The 21,211-nt window shown below is 38.8% G+C and overlaps 1 protein-coding gene across 1 annotated transcript in view; it reads left to right on the top strand.

Annotated features, from left to right (window-relative positions):
* SOX5 (SRY-box transcription factor 5) overlaps positions 1 to 21,211 on the top strand; it is a 290,578-nt gene that overhangs the window by 136,553 nt on the left and 132,814 nt on the right. The window contains exons 5-6 of the mRNA XM_084290955.1: positions 7,242 to 7,414; positions 9,823 to 9,891. Coding sequence (XP_084147081.1) covers positions 7,242 to 7,414; positions 9,823 to 9,891 — 242 coding nt within the window. The remainder of the gene's footprint in view (positions 1 to 7,241; positions 7,415 to 9,822; positions 9,892 to 21,211) is intronic.

Consider the following 21,211-nt stretch of genomic DNA (forward strand, 5'->3'; position numbering starts at 1 on the left):
CACTGAAACCTAAAATAGTAAGACTGACCACATGGTGAAATATATAGCTTCCTTTGAGCTTGCTGTTCTAAAAAGGACCTTTATTTGCAAGCAAAAAAGATTCATTACATAAATCTGTGGGTGCAGGCAAATAGGTTTGAATTCTGAGATTTTTCTTTGTTTGTTTGTTCTTGTGGAAGTGGCCTGCTAAGTAAAAAGCAGTCGGAAAGTTTTCTTTTATTATGCTGACTTCCCATATCAATCAGATGAAGTCATTTAATTTAGCAAGGTAGGTAGCTGTAAGTGATGGCGGTCATTGTGTAGTAAAGTTGGCTTAAATGCTTAATGAAAAATGCCAGTTTTAAAATGTTTATGTCCTAGCAGATCCAAGATTTACTGGCTTGAAAAGCTGTGTGCCAGTCCGTGATAAAACACTCCCCAAAGTATTGATTAGGGAAGCATCAAGGGAGTTTGCACACGTGCACAAGCACATACCCACACCCACCCACAAATTCATACAGGAACACCGCATCAGCACAGAACCTACGAGTACATACTCACTGCTCAGTCACAAATAATTGACATTTCTGCTGTGAGAGAGTGAAAAGAAGAGCTTAAATTCTGAACTTACCTCTGCCGCTGAGGTCTGTTTATCAGAGCACGTTTGCTGAAAGCACGTAATGGCAGCTCCCCATTGCCTCACATATACAACCGCAGGTGACATCAGCGGTGCGTCTGCCTGTGCAGCAAGGGGAGAAGAGTCCTCTTTAAAATTATTACTAGGCTTTAAATAGATTTATTTTTTTTAGGGGAAGCGTGACAAAGATTAGTTTGCTTTTCAGCAGAAGAAAATTAGGCAGCCTCTCTATTTTACTTTCCTGATCCCCATACTGAGCAGAGTAATACTGGATTTAGATTTCTAATGAGACAGAGCAAAGGTAAAATTGGGGTGGGGGAAGAAAAAGAGTTGGCAGTGGGATGAGAATGACAATCTCAAGACAAGATACTGGAATAGAACCCTCAAGAAAAGATACTTGGTTTAAGGACTGTTGCCCTGATATTTTTATTCATTCTTTGTATATAATAATGTTACTGCTAGTAGGATTTTAACTCTTCTGAGGACAGCTGAGTCAATAGGCTGATCAGTTTGAGAAGCCTCCTTCTCAGCTCTTTTGTTTTTTTATTGAAACTATTACATCTCCCAGCCTAAAAAATCTCACTAAAAATACATCACTGTGGTAAACACTTGGACATAGCTCAGACTTTAGATGGTTTATGTGTTGTAGTTATGTCCCCATCAGAGCTAAGTTAACCAGAAGCTGTGCTGTAGCACAGTTCTGTCACTTGGTTAGTGTGAGAGCGTCAGTTATTTCCTCATTCCCAGCACTCCTCTAGACAGGACCCTGGCTGATATCAAACTGGGTCAAGCAAAGCTGGAAGTATTTATACACTGCCTCTCTCTGCTAAAGTCTGCAGTGAAATTCATGGCCTTTACTGAAATTATTTGTCTGGTGACTTCAGCAAGGCTGGCATTAAAACAGCTTACAGTGTGTGAAGTTAAGAAAGGCTTCAGGGAAATTTCTAAAACTTCATGCCTCAGTTTTCTCATATGTAAAAGTAATACATAACAGTGCCTTTTTACCTGCTTTCAGTCTTTAAGAAAATCAATTAGCTAATGCTTTGAAATTTGAAAATGCTCTATACTGCATGCTCTAATTATTATTATCCATCTTATCATTATTTGAATACAGAGTACTTCAAAATATTCTTATTTCCATTTAATGTTTTTTTTTTCTTCTTCGTCTACAAAGCCTTGTAGATACAGGAGGCTTTTTTTCTTTTGTAACTATAGTTAATAATATGAACATAATACAATATTATTGTGTCTTCTAGGCTTTATAACTCGCACATTGTTTTCTTTGATTTTTCTTTGAAAGACAGATGCTGACAGTTCAAAAGCTATTTACGTAATTAGCTTGATAGTAAACCGACTCGGGGGATGAATTTCACTGTCTGTGTGTGTGGGGGGGAGTGTGCACATGTGCACCTCTGATTGATAACATTCCTAGTTGTTTAATTGAGACATGTCACCAGGATTCAGGAGAGCCTTGCCTCATCTCTGCCCCTTGCAGAATACACTGGGTGCTGTGCAGCTGCGAGCAGATCTGTAGGTTGGCTGCAAGCAGTCTGATCACTTGAACATTCGCAGCAAACGCTTCAAATGCCTGTTAAAGAAAATATTGGCTTTCCCGATTTCTCATTTACATTCTCATTCTGTCTAATAAATTACAATAAAGTATTTACTGTTTTGATCGCAAAAGCAGTTTCTCTGCCTTTTTTTTTTTTTTCCTTTGGTTCTGTTTTGGATGGATATGCCAAGGTTTCTCCTGTTCGTTTTCTCACTTCAAGTGTGTCATTTGGTCATATTGGTGTCTTCATTCTAATGTTTATTAAAATGTTACTGTCACTGCCAGTCTGAGACTGTGAATCAGAACTAAGAATGTGTAATAGTTTATTTCACATTCAAGTAAATTTCTTTTACTACTTAAACACTATTATGGATAGTGTTGATCTGAGATGAAGTTTAGGTTTGGTGATACAGAATGCCACTAATTTGAGTCTTCTTTTATTGCCATCTGCTGCGGGTGTTGCATCCACAAACATGTCTTTTTTTTTTTTTTTTTTTCTTTTCGTTCCGGATCTCTTTTTGTGGTGGTAGAGAATAAGCTGATGCATCTGGGGAGCATCTTTCCCTGGGCCATTCACTGTATCAAATCATAGCGAGACCAGAGATGGTCTGTTGCCTGTGGTGTTTTGATGAGTTGTGAAAAATCCACATTTTGCCATTGCAGCAGTAGAGTGCATGAGAGAAAGGTATGAGCACCTCCAGCAATCTCCGGGATAGCAGGTGGCCTGGTGGTTAAAAGCTTTGTTAAACATGAAATGTGCAACATCTATTTGTTGTGGATCTGACAGTAATTAAGAGTAATTTTTGAGGCAGCCATTGATGTATGCCACTCTCCTTGTACTCCTCACTCAATACCCATGTGAAGCTGTCAAGCTCTACACAGTAATAATGGGCACTTTTTTCCCCCCCTCCCAGCCATTCTGCATGGTTGGAGTGAAAGCACCATGACCATCTGAATGGTGGGTGCGGAGTATGAAGCAGCTCTAGAACCATCCCAGCTCTGTGTGCTGACCCAGTCCAGGGGCAAAGCGGCCAAAGACAGCCGCTGGGGCTGGTGGCTTGTCCTCCCTGAGATCTGTGCCACCTCCTGAGGTGTAGCAGTGCTGTCAGCGCAGGGATGACCTGTGGATTCCCAGTGGTGTACCTTAAACAACTGCCTTTACGCAGTCACTGCTGGGGTTGCTCAAAATACTAGCACATTTTGCCTTGTAAGCTGTGGGATTCTTAAAATGGAAGTCCCTTGGTTGTCAGGACACTTCACATGGTGTTAAAGGTTTAGATCTTCTCAGGCACGCTAAAAGAGAGAAAACAGCCGTGTAGGATGGAAGTCCACAATCCTTGACTGCATACAATTTACAGTGTCTAGAAATGGGCACAAAAATGGCAACTTGTGCTCTAACTTGGTAGTGTATTTTAATACACATTCCTGTCACAGAGTGTACTTTGTAGTGACCAAAACTTTTCACCATTGCATAAATAACTCTGCGTACTGTTTGGCCTCAATTTGTTATGCAAACTAAGTTATTTATGAATAGTAACTGTTAAATGGCAGTTTCGATATTTCCATAAATATTTATTTGTTTTGTTATTTCCACAAAAGAAATTATTAAAAAGGTGTGCTAGGTAGTAAGGGCAAAATAAAAAAATACCAAACTTAAAACGAACGCCTCATATTACAAGCAAGACAGCCTGATTCAAGTATTTTTCTTCCTTTTAATTTTCACACTTCTATAAGCCACCAGTTATCTGCCCCAAAAAAACACCTGTGATTCATCATCAGTGTGGCTCATATGGATATGTGGGTAAAGCAAGGGGAAATCTACCCCTAAACTTACCATCTCCCGGTAGTCTCCCATATCTGATCTTCCCTGGTTTTGTGCAGGTTACTTGAGAATATGGCTGTCCGAATACTTATTTTGCAGGGAATGATACCTTAAAGAATTAACATTGTAATGATACGTTATCAAATTTATTGGAAAGATGAGTTAATCACATGAAAGCATGTACTAAGCTGTGTTTTCCAGAAAGTATTCTCCAAAGAAAGATTTTTTTTTTACAGTTGTCATTGATAAATTCTCCCCTTGAGCTTATTAGCAAACACATTGTTCAGGAAATGCAATGCAGGAGGGCTTGATTTTGTCAGACTACATCCACTCCGGCTGATAAGCCAAAGGGTTTACGTATTGTACTTACTGAGTTAGTACATCAAGCATCCCATTTGGGCACTAAAAGTTTCTTTAGAAGATAAGTAATAACAAAGAAGTCCTCTGCATCCCTCCAGGTGCACAGCCATGGTGTTAGCTCACCCACACCTTCTCCTCATTCCTGCAGCTTAAGGCAAGCTGTCATTTTCCCAGGGAGGCAGCCTTTTGCTCCTCTGTAGGTAGACAAGACAGCAGAAGAACCTATGGTAGCTGGTTGCGCCTGCAGCTGTGGGGTTGTTTCTCGTCACTGCCAGGGCACTGGCAGGTAGGGAGTTCTGCTTGTGCTGCCAAGGCGAGTGGGAGCATTCAGATAACGGCTCTGGGTACCGAGATGTCTTCTGGCTCTGCATCAGTCACTCTGTGACCGCTCTGCCTGTCAGTCTGCACACATGGAAACATTTTTCCACCTTTCATAGACTCATTAAAGGTTGGAAAAGACCTCCAAGATCATCTGGTCCAACCATCCACGTACCACCAGTATCACCCACTAAACCACATCCCTAAGCACCATGTCCAACCTTTCAAAGGTATGGTGAGGATTAACTTAACTTGACAAAGTGTTTGTTGATTCCCAACTGAGAGCTGGCGTGGGATCTCAAAATACGCTGATGAACCAGTACTAGCTGAGTATCTTTGATGTGTGTTGCTGTATATGTCAAATGAGTTATTTGAGAGTGATGATTTTTTGCTTACCCTTCATTGAAAACTAACCCAATCCTGTATATTCCTTCTCTCTGTAGTTCTTTCTCTCTCACTCTCCTGAATCCTCATAAAAGTTTAGAATAAAATATTTTTCTTTTTCCAGATATGTCAGTGTGTACAGCATGCTATGCTGCCAGTATCAGTACGCTGATAGTCAAAAAGTGAACTTCTAGCAGCTGATAGGGCAAGGAAGGAGCTGTCTTTCAAATAATTCTGCTGTACATTGTGGAAGCATTGCACAGTTTTTCCTGGAGAAAAATCCACGAAGGGCAGACAAGTGACAATAGTCACTTCTAACTATTTGTATGTGCAGGTGGCAAGTGCATTACTTAAAGCAGTTCTCTATCTCCAGTATTTGAAGTAAAGGTTGTAAGTTAAAAATAATTTATTTGCCACTGCTAAAACACATTCTACCAGCTTTTAACAGAACAGTTTTAAAGTCCAGTGGTTTTGGTTTCAATGTGTTTCTCAAGTTTTCAGCACCTGCTACAGTTTTTTTGTATACCATATCTGAGGATATTCTGCTGTAGCTCTCTGTTGTATAATGGTATTTTCACATTGATCTGTAGCATTGTAATAAAAAGTTAATCATTACATTTCCATTATATGTAAATATGGATTCTTTGTCTTTTATTTGGTGTGTATAACTGTCTACAAATGCTTTAAAGGGCTTGGCTAAAGTAGCAAATGGGGATGCTGCTTGGGAGAGCAAGGATGAAATTAAGTAAATGTAAGTGAAACCAAATATCAAGCCAATAGCCCTAATGATGACATTTCAAAGACTGTGGCCCAGTCTTCTGAGGCATGCAGTAGATGATTCACTATTTCAGACATTTCAATCCAATCTTGAAAGCTGTAGTAAATATATTGTAGGGAGCATTCCTGCACTGGCAGGGGGGTAGACTAAATGAGCTATTACCAGTAGCTCTTTTCCATGTCTGACTGATAGTTGGCTAGGAACATGTTCAGTATAGTCGCCAATTTTTTATTTTTATTTTTTTCCTCTTGGAGAGCATTGGTGATATTGGCAGAAGAACACTTCCTGTATTTTAGAAAGGTTTGTGTGGCAGGGTTGTCCCAAAAAGCAGACTGTTTTGAGGAGGCATAGAGACAGATAGTCCTAATCCTTTCCTAAAGCTTTTTTTGAGAAAGGATTTCATAGGCTCTGACTCATATGAGAGGGTGTGGTGGTACTGGGTTTATCTGTGGATTAGCTGCTACACATACTTTCTGGTCTTCTAAATTCATAGTAAAATGATACTAGATATAGTGCCATTTTTGTTTCTAAAGCGTGATTCATAGTTGTTGATTTTTCTTGGAATTTTTCCTTCCCTTCCTTTATAACCACTGTCATTCTGTAAGGAAGGAGGACTTTTGGCAGAATGGTTTAGAGATAGAGTCAGTCAGTTCCTGTGTCTGTGTCTGTTGAGCTCTCCTACAAAAAACAGCTAATGACAGTAAAAATGAGAGATGCACTTAACTCAGTTTTTCTGATATGTTTCTGCAAGACTTTTTCCTTTAAAAATACTTAGCAGCAGCAACGACAGTGCTACTTATTATTGACAATTTAAATACTGTGTCGTTTCATCTTCATCAGGGCAGATTGAAATGATGCAGCCGGCAGCGTGCTGACAGCTGCCGTGTGCTGTGTGAGCAACAGCGAGGTTGCCCACACCAAGGGGACCTCCCTGCTTCCCATCCATTATGAAGAAAGGGTAACATGCACCTTGCAGCTTCTGCAAGCGTCAGAATGTTAATGTGTCTTTGTCATAAGTTTCTGCTGAAAATGTGACTGTTTCTCAAAATTGCAAGTGTTGATTTTGATCCCCCCGAAATGTAAACAGTGTTTAAAATTTGAAACTCTTTCAAAACAGACAGTATTTTTTCCCTATTGATCTGATAAGAAGGCAACAGAAAAATAGATGAAAAAGCAATGAAACATTGAAAGGGGACACCAGATCAAAGCCTGTGTACAGAATTATGCTTTGTGGCATTTTCCTGTGGAGGGACTGTGTGGTTCTCCTAAAACTTTGCTTGCAGTGAACCTGAAAAATTGAAATATAACTAGCTCTAAATTTCCTCTCTCCTCTCTTTACCTTTTTTTTTTTTTTTTTTTTTTTTTTTTTTTTTTTTTTTTTTTTTTTTTTTTTCTACCATATGATGCTCAGGGACTCCAGAAAGCCTCGCTGAGAAAGAAAGGCAGCTCATGGGTATGATCAATCAGCTGACCAGTTTGCGAGAACAGCTGCTAGCAGCTCATGATGAACAGAAAAAACTGGCTGCATCACAGATCGAGAAACAACGCCAACAAATGGAGCTGGCTAAGCAGCAACAAGAACAGGTGAATGATTATTATAGTGGCTTTCAGCTTAAATTGTCTTCTAGAAGGACTTTCCAGTAGCTTATCTTTTAGGGTCTATACTTCTCAGGTTCATTCTCTACCTTTTTTTTTTTTTTTTCATTTGTTTTCTTAGGCAAAGAAGTTTGAATGAAGATACATTGTAAGAATGCTTTAATTTGCAGTATATACGATGGTTCTTTTTATCTTTTAAAGATATGTCTTCCAGTTGCAGGGTATTCTCTTCCAATAGTTTTTCTTTTTCTTTTAAATCAGTGTAAATAAGTGTGCAAATTCATCCATCCTGAATAATCTTTCAGTGCTGCTTGAATTCAGTGATACTGAATAGGAACAAAATGTAGCATTTGGGTTGCAATGTGACAAATGAAAAAGATTGTTTTGCCAACTGTGGAAAAAGTGGGGAAGAATAATATAAAGTTAGTGAACAAGTTTGATTTTTTTTCTTCTACACTTGAGAGTCTTGATTTTCAGCTCTTACAAATATTCCCTCCACTGAAAATGCAAACATGTTTTCACACATGAACAGTTCCAATGTGAACACATGGACACATATTTTATGCAAAACTACAACTTTTTTAACAAATGTGCACCACACAAATTTTAACAGAAGTGAAGGTCCATTTATGCACCTGAACATGAACAGAAAACCCACAGATGTGGGTTAAAATTTTGTCAGTAGTCTATCCTGATGCCTCTTATCTAGAAGATTTTGGTCTGAGCATGCATCTCAGCTTGTAATGAAACCTGAATGTGAATTTTTGTGAAACTCACAAAACTCTGTGAATTCAGTCGTGGTTGTCATACTTCAGAGTTTGTATGGTAGCAAAAAGCATTGCTGACATCCTCAGACATTCTAGCCTTGTTTTTCCCTGTTTTTGATTATTTCAAAGTCTTATTTCAAATCCTGTATATTTTGGCCTGAAATCTCACCTGGGGAGAGCGGGAGAAGTGACTTAAACTAGTGAAGTTGTATCACACTGTTATTTACATGGAGAATGTGGATGAAGGTGTGAAGGTGTAATTGGCCAGATCCTTCCATGAGGAGACATCCCACAGAAGCTACTTCCTTTGCCCTGACTGTAAGTCATTACTGCTATAGGATGATTGAATGATTTAAAAGTGAAAAAGAAAATGAAAAAGAAGGTAAAAATTACTGCAGGATTATTATTAGGATAACTAGAATTTCTTTTAATTTAAGAAATTGTATATAATTCTGTTATATAGAAACTAAAATACCCAAGTTTTCAAAAAAATGAATTGATAAAAAATATTTTGGTTGCTTAAAGAGAGGCTCTAAAAAGAGAATACTTGCTTAATCTTTTATATGTGGAATTACATGAGCAAGTGTTTCTTATGCTAATAGTTTAATAACAGAAATGAAAGAAAATAACTAAAGGGAAAAATGCACAAAATTCCTCTCAGTAAGTATGTATAAATTCCCATCTGACCCTGAGATGTGTACACATACCACAGGGGAATAGCAGTACTCCTTAACTCCTTAATGTTTGTACTTCTGGGCTAGCTATTCATGAGAGTAGAGCTTTTGTGATGACTTGGATGAAAGTTTTTCAAGTTTGCTTTTTCAGTTTGAGGCATATAATGGTTTATCTTCATCAGTTTTCTGAGAACTCTAGTTTGATTACACTGTTGTCTGCATTTTCCTTCACTGTATGCAAAATGTACCTACCTTCCCAGCCATTTAGGAAATGGTGAGAGAGGGTAGAAGTCCTTATGGAAAACACACATGACTTTGAGAGGAGACAAGTACTACATCCACTTGTGTGGATCTTTCAGCATAGAGCTGTGTAGACTTGCACTCTGCCCCCTTAGTTTCTTTCAGCGGATGTTGTACCCATTGAAGCACAGAGAGTCAAAGTGATTTTCCCATACCTAGTTCCAGTCTCTTTGCATCTGTTTCTACACCAATGAAATACACCCACTGCCTCCTGGGTGTCACATTTCCTCTCGTGGAAAACTTTGAATAGGTGGCACTAAATATAAAAAGAATTTTACTATCCATCCTCCTTTTTTTTTTTTTTGGGGGGGGGGGGGGAGGTTCTGCCTTCCCCTACTATTTTCCATCTTCACTGCCAGTATTGTTCTTTTTCCAGCAGGGAGGAGCAGATGAGTGCTCTCTTTTTAGTGACTTCAGTGTGCTGTTTCATATAATGAGAGAGGAGAGATTTTTGCATCAGTCTTCTCCTAACATCCAGGATAGCATTTCCGTAAGATTCCCTTTCACATTAGTATTTGCTGTTGCCACCCACCCTTGAAGGTTTATTAGCTTAACAGCACAGGTTAAAGAACTAGGCAGGGCAGAATATGACTATGCAGCAACTCCATGAATGATTATACATATCTCACATTTCTTCTGTGCACTTTCTCCACAGATTGCAAGACAACAGCAGCAGCTTCTGCAGCAGCAACACAAAATTAACCTTCTTCAGCAACAGATCCAGGTCAGAGACTGCGTCTCCACCCATGCCCCTGTTATCTATTTCCTTTCTGTTCCCCCACGGTTTCCCTCAGCCATTCTTGTCATAGTTGTTTTTTGTTTTGTTTTGTTTTGTTTAAATCTCTGCCAGTGGTTTACATCTTATTTATGGAAAAACACATGAAAATGTTAACTGTCATTAAGCAAAAAAATTCTGTAAGGTCGATTTCTGTAAAGCCTTGTGTGGTTAACACTGAACCTAGAGGGATCAAGAAGCAGATGAGAGAGCAAGGTGGTGTTAGCAAGGGTTTGCTCTGAAATTGCTCTTCAACTTTAGATCAGGAGTGGCAAAAAAAAATGTTGCCAAAAAGTGTTGGATTGGAGTGGATCTCTGACAGCTCTGTTTTTGAGGTTTTGCTGAAGCAGTTATCTTCAGTGATCTATAATCAAATGTCTCTCCTTCCTGCTGCCTGAGGTGCTGAACGTCTGGAAACTTTCAAAACATTGGGTGAAGTTATTGTCTGAATGAGAAACTGGTCAAAAGGTTGGTTAGATTCTGGAGAGCAACTGTGAAAATCCTAGGTATCTTCACATTTACTCCTAATAGGAGAAAAAAGTTGTTAACCCAGTGTAACCAGTGAACTTTATTAAACCTCTTTTTCCTTAAAGCATTTGAAAGTTTCTTTTTGTGCCACTGGTTGTATTTCATTACTTCTCTTGCAGGTATATATATGCATAGCCCTGTCTTGTGAACAATGCAAATCAATTTAACAATAAAGTTTTTCAAAGAATAAGAAAGGCAGGGGTAGACATTTTACAGCTATCTAGAGTTATGGTTGAGTTTCTGACTGTTTAAGTATGCAGTTATTTACAGAGCAATGCAAGTCACTGTGGAAGTGGATGTTATGTTCTGTTAGTACAGTAACATCAGGATCTTCCTTCCAAAACATCTCTTTAACATTTTAGAAATAGTTGCGTAAAATTATGTGCCACATCCTTAGCTGCTCAATGAAAACATAATTCCCTCAAAATCAGAGGAGTTGTATGGCTTCACACTAGCCAGAAAACTGGCTGTCATTTCGGAGTGTATTCTTTCATCATCAGGACTTTTGTAACTATGAAAAAACTTCTGGGGAAGTTCCGTCCCTCTGTTACAAGGCAACATATGTAAGAAGAGCTTTGTTGTTGAAAATAATTTTGATATTAGAAAGGCCTGGATTGGCCTTGACCTCTGTTTGCTTGGTTGGTTGGTTTTGGTTTGGTTTGTTTTTTTGTTGTTTGTTTTTATTTTTATATTTTTTAAAAAAAATGTGGGAGGGATTTTTCTTTATTGCATTATCTTTAATAAGACTAATAAAGAAAAACAATACAGAATTTCTACCATAGCAAGTAAATTATTTACACTTCTACTATTTAGCTATGAGAGTTATAGAGGAAATTGTTGTATAAGCAGTGAATAAAAGTAAAGTGAAGTAACATAATTTGACCTCAAGCCTTTTAAGTTATAAGGTCTTGTAGATAAGAATGAAGTATGTCTTTTTTAGGGTAGTAGAAAACACCAATTATTGATAATGGGATATAGAGTCTTTCATCTCTTGATCTCTGATCCAAGTTTGACCTAAGTCAGTAGTAAATGAAAGTCAGCTAGCTATCATCTGATACAAGCTGTGAGCCTAAGAAATGATTTGGAGACCTGTCCCAAGGGATTTAGGATGAAATATTGACCCTTTCAAGGTCAGAGTTTCACCTCCAGGGTCCACACAAAGCCCATCAGATCTGGGGCACCCTCCTTTTGGATGGTCACATGATACAGGTCAAGAATTGAACAGGCAGAGAGACAATACTGTCCTCTCATTCCCACAGAGATAATCTATTTGTAGTGAAATTTTGATTATGCTGCCTGCCTCTTAACGGTTCTGTGGTCTGTATCATCTTGTAGTCTTGCAAACCCTAGTTGCAGTCCAATTATTGTTAAGTCACTGAGAAAAAAGCATTTTAAAATAATAATAATAATAACACTGTCAATGAATACAAAGCAATACATTTCTTCTCAGTTGCATGCTTAGTTGACTGTTGTCAGAGCAAAGCAGCAATTCCTGAAGAAATATGCCATTTTATATAAATGGAGACAATGAAAGCACCCCAACATGCCCATGTTTAAAACAGTTGGTGAGTTTACAATCAGGTTATGGTGGGTGGAACAAAACTGTGACATGAAGGTAGCTGGGAGTTCAGATTTTCTGACCTTCCTGTAATTAATCTGAGGCTTCTGTCACATTGTCCCAGAGTTTTTAAATAGCATTAGATTTATTGACAGGGAAATATTCCTACAAAGTCTGGATAACTATTTGACTTATGTGCAATTGAATGATTAGGCTGCAGTTATGAACACAACCTATTTATGACAAAGGATTCATTTTACTTGAGCCAATTTTTTCTAATCTTGTAAGAGTTGCCATAATTCCAAATAAATTATTACACGAAAAAAAAAAAATCACTATTGAAATAATGTATTGAAAACATAATACCTTAAGGTTAAAAAAAAAAAAAAAATACAGCCTGGCTGACCCCATGATTTATGACTCTTTTCTCTAAGAGCGCTAACTTGGAAACATTTCCCCCTCTCCTTAGCCCAGCATACAGTCAGTCACCAATATGCACGCAATACATAAGCAGAGAGAGGTTGCAATGTACCTCGCCTCCTTAGAGAACTACAAATGCTGAGTATAACTACATCTCAATTAAACTAGCCACTTGTGTGATGCTGAGGAAAGATGCCTTAGATACTTGAGCATAGAAGGATGTACCTGGCACATGAGTGTCTAATTGACATTATGTCTTTTTCAAATCCATTCCTTCTGAACTAACTGGAAAGAGGTTTCATTAACACAGACCAGCAGCTTGTCTTTGTCTAGGGAGTTAAGTAAAAGGTAATGCTAAATGGGAGAAAAGTTGCTGATGAGATTAAAATCAAGAATCCATATAACCTCATAATGCTAAAACGTGATTTATACAAGATTTTATGTTTTGGCAAATTGTTATAATAATTTTTATCTGCTTTTTGGGATGCTCTACACCTAGTTTGTGAAGGGGGTTTAGTTTCTCTGAATAATGAATTCAACCTTCTCCCATCTTATTTTATGCTACTTTGGAATGCATTCTTGCATGCACACTGCTTTCAGTCCTGTTTCATCTTCATGTGTAGTTTCTGCCTGCAGGATCTTTAGGATCTTCTGTCCTGCACAGCTTGGTCTTGTTATTTTAACCAGAACTGAAACTTAAATTTGTATTTTGTTCTGTTTGCTCTCATGCATCAACAGCCTTGAAGATTTCAGTCCATATTTTTGAATAGCTCTGTAGTGATATGCAGCTGTAGAACAGACTGAGGAAAGAACATGTAGACACAAAGTATTGCTCAGTGAGTTATTGGACGAAATCTGGTTTTCTCTTTCAAGGACTTAGGGGATCTCACAACATCACCTCCCTGTCTTCCTCTGTGAGGCGACAAGTGATTTCCTGGTATTCTTTTAAACGTGTTGCAGTCTGGGGCTCCATAGCTGTCTCATCAAGTGGGCAGAGAGTGAAAGAAACTTGAAGACTAGATGCTGCTTTTTCGTGGTTCTGAGCTGGTCCCCAGTACAGGCAATGAGCACACTTGCCTTGAAGAGTGTCTTTGAGATGCAAAGTTTTGTGCCATGGTACAGTATATACCTTCCACTTGCTCAGAGAAATAAGTCTAGCCTAGGTTGAAGGTTGAATAGTTTGCTTTGAAGCTCAGTGACAAAAGTCGCTTTAATTGAACTATAAATGAAATGCAGTTGTTAAAATTCATAAAGCAATTCATATTCAGTAGGGCATGGTTGGTAAAATAGGTCAACCTTGCAGCTCATATTGTGATAAAACCAATGTTGCTAATCTCACTATTTTGTATAAAACACTGACAGTGTTTTTTGTTGTTTTTTTTTTTTTTTTTTTTTTTGTCCTGAAGCCGCAGCTCTTGGAGTCATGTGATGACAAAAATGCCAGCTTTCGTTTATTCAAAATGTAAATTTCCAACTCTCATATTTTCAGGCAAAACTTGAAACCATGAACACTACAAATTCCAAAATTAGAAGGCAAACAAAACGGAGGCCAAATGTTGTTTTTTAAACTGTTCTGATTTTTAGTCAAAATTTTTTTTGGAGAGCCCAGCTTAAGATCTTGGAACACTTCAGGTTGCCAATAATGTAAAATTAAGATCTCGAAGCAGCAAGTAGCAGCAGTGCTGCTTTAGTGTCTCTAGCACTTGGGCCTTGATCTTGTTTGACTTTGTAGTTTTACACTGTCAGTACTTGGTTACTAATTTGTATTAAGTTGTGGGCAATGTAATTAGCCCAAGAACTGAGTGCTATCTGAAACTTGAGGGCAATTCCTGCCAGACAGCAATCATTTGATGACTCTGTGTTTTTGTAATACAGGGTTCTTGCTTTCCTTCAGAAAAAGAGACTTGTCAAAAGATGTTCTGAGGGGACACCTTTTCTGTTGAAAATAAGGCTCTGAAGAACGCATGGATTATGACTAAGTTCTGATGCAGCTCTAGGAAGCCGTGTGTGCGGCCTGCGCCATGGGCCAGGCAGGTTGTGACTTCTGCTTGGTGCCTGGCCAAGCTCCAGGCAGCTCCAGGGCCTGGTGGCACCTGGCAGGCTTGCCCCAGTCCTCCAGAGGCAGGCTCCCAGGTGAAATGCTCACCCAGGCCTGGATGGGCTTGAGCTCTGGAGGTGGCTTGTCTGGCAGGGACTGTGGGCACCACCACCCTCCAGACTCCATGTCTCTTTAGGTTACAAACTTCCTGTCTTTTCTGCATCCCTTAGCTGCCCTGGGTGTCCTCCCGGCTCCAAATAAGGCTTTCTTCCAAGAGCATGGGTACGTATTTCCATACTACCCACCCATTGTCAGCTGGCAGTGTCCCTTTCCCCATGAGTTGCGTTGGTAGATGGTGAGGCCTGGCTGCTCTGATATGTTACCAAATCTGAACATTCCCATTCTCATTAAGTTCTGAGGTTTAAGGTGTTGTTCCAGTTTGGAATGTAATAAAATCTTGAACACTTGGAATTTTCTGCAAGATGCTTAGTTGCTTTTGTTGCCAGATCTATTTTTCAAAATCTAGCTATATTTTGGGGGGGAGGAAAGAAGGATTTGATTTCTGAGTTACACAGAAGTTCAGAAAAATATTTCTTATGCCTAAAATGCCAAGTTAGAAATGACACAGTTGTTATTGTCAAAACTTTCCACACACAAAGAGGCTCTGGTTTGATTCCAGCCTCCCAAAGCACTGGTAAGGAGACCTGCTTCCACAGTGCTTTAGATACCGTAATTTACACGTACAGTTATCTGTGGAGACAATTTCTCTGTTGTTTAGATTTGTTGTTGATTTTGAAATGCTCAGGTGAGCAATCATCTGTTATCCAGAACTGGCTGGTTGATGTTCAGGCCTGTTTGCATTCTCTTTGTGCGAGAAAACATTGAGATTTTGATTAGCATGGTAACAGATGAAATTTAGTTGTAAAAAGTATGAGTTGACACAAGGAGACACTGACTGTTTGAATTTACATGAAGAAATCTGGAGATTTGTTCCCTGCCCCAACAAGTTTGCACTCTAAATTATAACTTCCAGCACAGCTCATTGTTTCATTTTCTGTGTTTGGCTGGAAAGCAAACTCCAGCAAGCCACTCCGTGGGCTAAATACTTGGAGTAGTTTGTGCCTATGATTTGGAGGGTAGAGATCCTTGCCCTCAGTTCTTGCTCTGCTAGTGTTTACTCAGTGCAGCCTTAAGGACTTGTGAAATCTCTTTCTTGCTCCCTAGCTGCTTATATGCCTGTAACCCAGATTTCTGTAGGAGACTTTAAAGGGTCGTAGATGATGAATCCTTCACTCAAGACACAAAAATGAGCAACCACTACACAAGTGGTTGGTTACAGATTTAGTAATGATTGTTACTTCTGTATTATCGTTTTGCCTGGGAATTTTGATTTTCTCAGAAGTCAGTGACAGCAGAGCAGTGCTTCATGGTGCTACGACCCCTTTGCAAGCCATTGCACAGCAGAACAGTATTAGTTCTTCTGTAATTAGAGTCCTTTTTGCATATCAGAGAGAGGTGAGGACAAAAGGTTTCCCTGGTAGACAATAAAGCTGTTGAAGTGAGGGCCTGATCCAACTCCCACTGAACATAGTGAAAAGGCTCTTATTCATATTAGTGGGAGTTTAATGAGACCTTTCTTCAGTAGGAAACTGTGAGAAAGTATCTTCCTTCTCACTCTGCAAAATGTTTTCAGAACAGGCTCCGTCCACTGAGCCGGTTTGTTTTTTTTGTTTTGTTTTTTTGCCAGTGTGGATATGACGAGCTGTGACTGCACAGTCAAACCAAACAGGCTCATAGATAGGTTGGGGACATTTTGTCCAAATTCATCATGTGTCAGGAGCAGCTGTTTTCCTGAAACTTATAAACATGGGCATACTGGATTTAGTGAGACAGGACCAAGAAGGAGTCACGCTGCAGCCTTTCCCATGACTTTGCAACCTCTTCCCAAACAACTGAGGTTGCCGGCAAAGAGGCTAAACAATTGTTTCTCACAAAAGCGCTGCAGCTGATGTCCTATCAGCTATCAGAATAACTCGCCTGTCCCTTGAGCAGGGAAAAGCCCCTGGGAAATTAATTATTCGAAAAAGCAAAACAAAACAAAATTAAAAAAAAAAAAAAAGAGAGAGAGAGAGATGAGGTTTGGGGAGGAGATAGGGAAAAGGGGAGGAGTAAGAAGAAAAATCTAGGCTAGAAGTCAGAATGAGCTAATTAGTTCTTGAGTTCAGCAAATAACGTATGTGTTTTGCTGAAGGATATGATGCATGCACTTTAAAGTAACCTATGGGTCTTCACTAGCTTCCATTACCCAAAAAGTTAAGTCATATAAAAGACTGCAGCTTGATGATCTGTTTAGCTGCACTTATTTATGTGCAGAGGAGCATTTTCCACTGATATACCACAGTTTTACTCCCAAAAATTATCTCAATACCAAGCATCTTCTTCAGTCCCTGGCCTCTCCTACATTCTTACATAACCCAAATTTGCTGACTGGCATAATTGCACCAATGCATGCAAGGAAAATCTGTGGGATTTGTGTAAACTTTAATTTATTACGATTGCAAGAGTACGCTTTCATCAGATAAACCAGCTTGTTGCCTATGCTGAGCTACACGATTACAACACTTGCTGATAATGAAGTTTTCTCCAGTGTCAGAAGTCCAAACGTTCAGAACTTATGAATTTGTTTTAAACTTCATGACCTTTTTTCTTGTAATTTTAGCTTTTTGTCTTAATTTCCTTTTTTGTTACTGAGATTTTCATATTTTCTTGCACAGTCAGAAGGGAGGGGCAGAAACTTATTTTTATTTAAAAGTAACAAAAATACTCCAGCAGCTTGGACTGTAAGAAAAATACCAACAGACGTCAGAGCTGGCAACATTTTAGGCAAAGGCCTTATCTTGGTCTCTTCCTCCCCTAAGCAAATGCTGTCTCTGAGACCTCTTTACAGTGCCCTGTCTTTCTTTGCTTTTTCAGACCCCCTCTCTAATTTCAGCATCTCTGAGGTTCACCCCACAATTTTTCCCCATCTTTCTTCTTCTAGCTCTCTGACATTGTGATCTTCCTTATGCAGCTGCCCACCCTTTTCTTCATCTGCTTCTCCTTTCTGCCAGCTCTCTCCTTTTTTTTTTTTTTTAATTCCTCCCTTGTCAATATTTCCATGATCATTTAATGGTTTTGATTAGAGTTTTATTGGCTATAGAGTACCTATGTCATTTTGCAAATGTTTTTGTTCAAAATGTGTGAGATGGTGGACCTGTGCACGTGTGAGCTATGTTCGCGTTCATGTACCCATGCAGGTATTTATGCAGCATGCAGCAGAGGTACAGGAGCAGAAAGTACCACAGTAGTTTGAGTAAGTAGCTTGGGAAGCTGAATGTGAACTCTTTATAGCTGTGATCTTGGCCAAATGGACTGTGTGCAGTCATGAGCACTTCTGTTGTGTAGCCAAAAAAGGCTGCCACTGCTGCCTCTGCAGTAAGGTAAAGCAGGAGATAACAATAAATTTTTTACTGCTGGCTGGCGGAGGTGTTTAGGATGTGTTTTCTTTATATCTTCATCCGCCCCTAATTGAAGATGCTTTAAAATTGAATGACTAGCAGTCAAAACGTGTTTGCTTCAAGCTGAGAAGAAAAATGCTGGTGTCTCTGCTTCCAAACTGATTGCGCTTTGTACACAACTGACAGCCACAGTCACTTTGAGTGACTGATAAGTGGGAAGCTTTGCCACTTATCAAGGAATGCACGCTGAAAAGAAAGGACTGGAGCCGTTCAGATGCTTTGGCATGTTCAAAATAACATCTCACATCAGTCAGACTCAGAGGCACTAGGAGACATTTCAAAATAAACTTTATATCTATCTATCTATCTAGAGGCAAAGATTCAATTTAACAGACAAATCACTGTGTGGCATCACATTGGCTCTGAAAACGAGAACATCGTTATAATGGTCACCAGTTGCAAAATGACTCAGCTACGTAAGTTGAGAGCAATTATTGTAGGGTCTCACCCCCCAAAACAAACCTAGATTTGAAAATTCACTACTACATATCATTCTAGTGATTTCTATAAATTGGGGGTTTTCACCCGTGTTTTTTTGCCAAGCAATATTTGACTTATGTATCATGTTGACAGCCTGAAGGATCCCAAAGATAATGAAACTCAGCCAAATTCTGATGTTATTTATTTCTTCTTCAGTTTTATGGAATATATTTGGGATTCCGTAGCATTAATTAAAATTAGAAATGGGTTTTAAGGTTACATAGGAGTTGCTACACTTTTCAATGATAATTGCATGAACAGAAAACGGAACTTCGATAAAGGTTTGGTGATACTAATATTACCAAATTGTGACCTGCAGGAACTGAGGCATGAAAGTACATTTTCTTGTATTGACTCCAGTAATGACAGAAGTACCAGCCAGTGTATGGTTTGGCTGATCTACTGGAGGTAATAATTTTCAGCCTATTTTAAGAAGCATTATAGGAGTTAACCTGTTAGAATTCTCCCTGCAAACATTGTGTAGAAATACAAGGACATGTAGAGCTGAGATGTGATGTGGGTCTTCATGTAAAGCAGTAGAACAAGTAGATGTAAGGAAGTGCGTATAATTTCCTAAATTGGAATTTGAACAGGAGAGGCATAGTGTTGACTCATGTCCCCTAGTAACACAAACAAAAAAAAAAAAGTTATCATGACTGCTACCTGGTTTGCAACTCTTGTCCTAGCAACACTGGCAGTGTTGCTGTATAAGGGCCGTTATATATACGCTATGATTCTAAGCACTGCATCTGAGCATCTGATTCTGCCCAGCTTCTTGTATCTAAAAGGGTTCTTTTTCTAAGCAAAGTGGTTATATTTGAAATACAGGTTATGTTTGACATTCTGGAGTTGCTACCAGCTCTTATACCTCCATTATCAAGAGAGAGAAATTTGAGGACCATTTAGTTTCTGCTGGCAATGCCTTGCTTTTCTGATTCATCTCTTGCCATGTTAAGTGGTCACGACTTCATTTTGACAGCTCATTCAAAATAGAGTACTTCAAGCTCTGCTGGAATAATGGTTCAAAATGATTCATAGGGAAGAGTGTGGTTCCACCTACTGAATCAACACCGCTGTCTTCATCACTTCGGATTTTCCTCAGACATCTGTCTGGTGATGCCTTACCCTGCATAGTTCAGGAGACAAGATGAGCTCACTGTTGGTGGTAATAGGATGCAAGAGGCCAGCAGAAACTATTTTGCTTTTCTTGTCCACTTTCTGCCAGCTATATGAATTGTACCATATACATTAAAGTGGAGGGCAGTTACTTATGCTTGGTATTTGTAAGAACAGTAGATTAAACAGTGTAATCACTTTAGGGTAAAGATTGAAGAGGCAATGTGAGTGAAGCCTGATTTAGAAGATGGAGAGGGAAGGGTGCAGTTGTCTAGTGGAAGTCTCTTATGAGCAAAGATGAACTGGAGAGTTACAGATCTCGTAACTCTCAGTCTTGATTTTGCATATTGTACTTTGTAAGTATCTAAGGTCAACTTCCACAGAAGAAAGTTGAGTAAAATGTATAATGGGTAAATAATTGTAAGGAAAGTTTTCAGATTTTTGTCCAAATTGGACAGAAATATTCTTTGAAGAGGATAAGAAGTATACATCAGAGTTTCTTGTACTTAGAAGTCAAAGAATTTGAAGTTCCAGGGCAAACATTAAAAAAAATAAATAAATAAAAATAAAAAATAAACTAAAGTGAATAAGGTAATAATAAGAACTGAAAGGAACAAATTTAATTTACAGTACTTGGAGTTTATAAGTATTTGACACATTTGAAATATGTGTATTACCAAATAGATTTTATCAGGTTTGACTTCTCTGAAAGACAACTGACAGCACTCAGCACATTATTCTAAAGTTGAAACTTGGTTAGTTTCAACAAAATTGCTCATAGACAGCAATTTAAAATGGATTTGGAAAGAAATGATAAAGAGATTTCTATACTTCTGTATGCTGTAAAAATTGTATACAAAGAAATACATTAGTTCAATAATGAAGAGAGGTCTTTGAAAACTAAAAGTGGCAGAATTAGGTTCAATGGATATCTTTATTTTATTACCATACATCTCCGTTATGCATATTGAATAAGAACTGGTATCCTGGGGGAGCAGAATTACATGATAATGTAATTGTAGATCGCACTCACAAGAGCGAAAAATTAAAGTTATGTGGACAACCTTAATTCTGGCATTCCCTAACTTTTGAGTCCTTGACATTTCATTCAAAGTAGTGCTATTTAAACTGTGCTTCTGCGTGTTTTTGATAGCCCTGAAAGCACATACTGCTGATATACCAACCACCTGTAATATAACGTCAGCACTGTTTGAACCCTCAAGTGTCAGCATGGGAGAAGTGCCAGTGTCATTTGAGTTACAGGAGCATTGATATGTTCTCCTATGTTAGCAGGAGAAAAGTTACCTGGCTGTGTGGGTAAGAGCCCATGTTATGATGCTTCTCTCTTTCCGTATCTCGATCCCTCTCTCCCTCTTTCCCTCTCTTTCTCTCTCTCTCCATCAAATTAGAGAAGAATATTTTATATTGCTGTCCTCAGAAAGGAAGACTGATTACATTGGTGCCTTTGTTGAATCTGGGCTCGCTATATCGAAAATGGAGTTTGATGTTTTCTTTTCAATGCCCTCCACTTGCTCCCCCCTTTCTCCCTCAGTGGGTTTGGGACCAAACTGA

Source organism: Netta rufina (genome assembly GCF_964035555.1).
Source record: "Netta rufina genome assembly, chromosome: 1".
Lineage (NCBI taxonomy): Eukaryota > Metazoa > Chordata > Aves > Anseriformes > Anatidae > Netta > Netta rufina.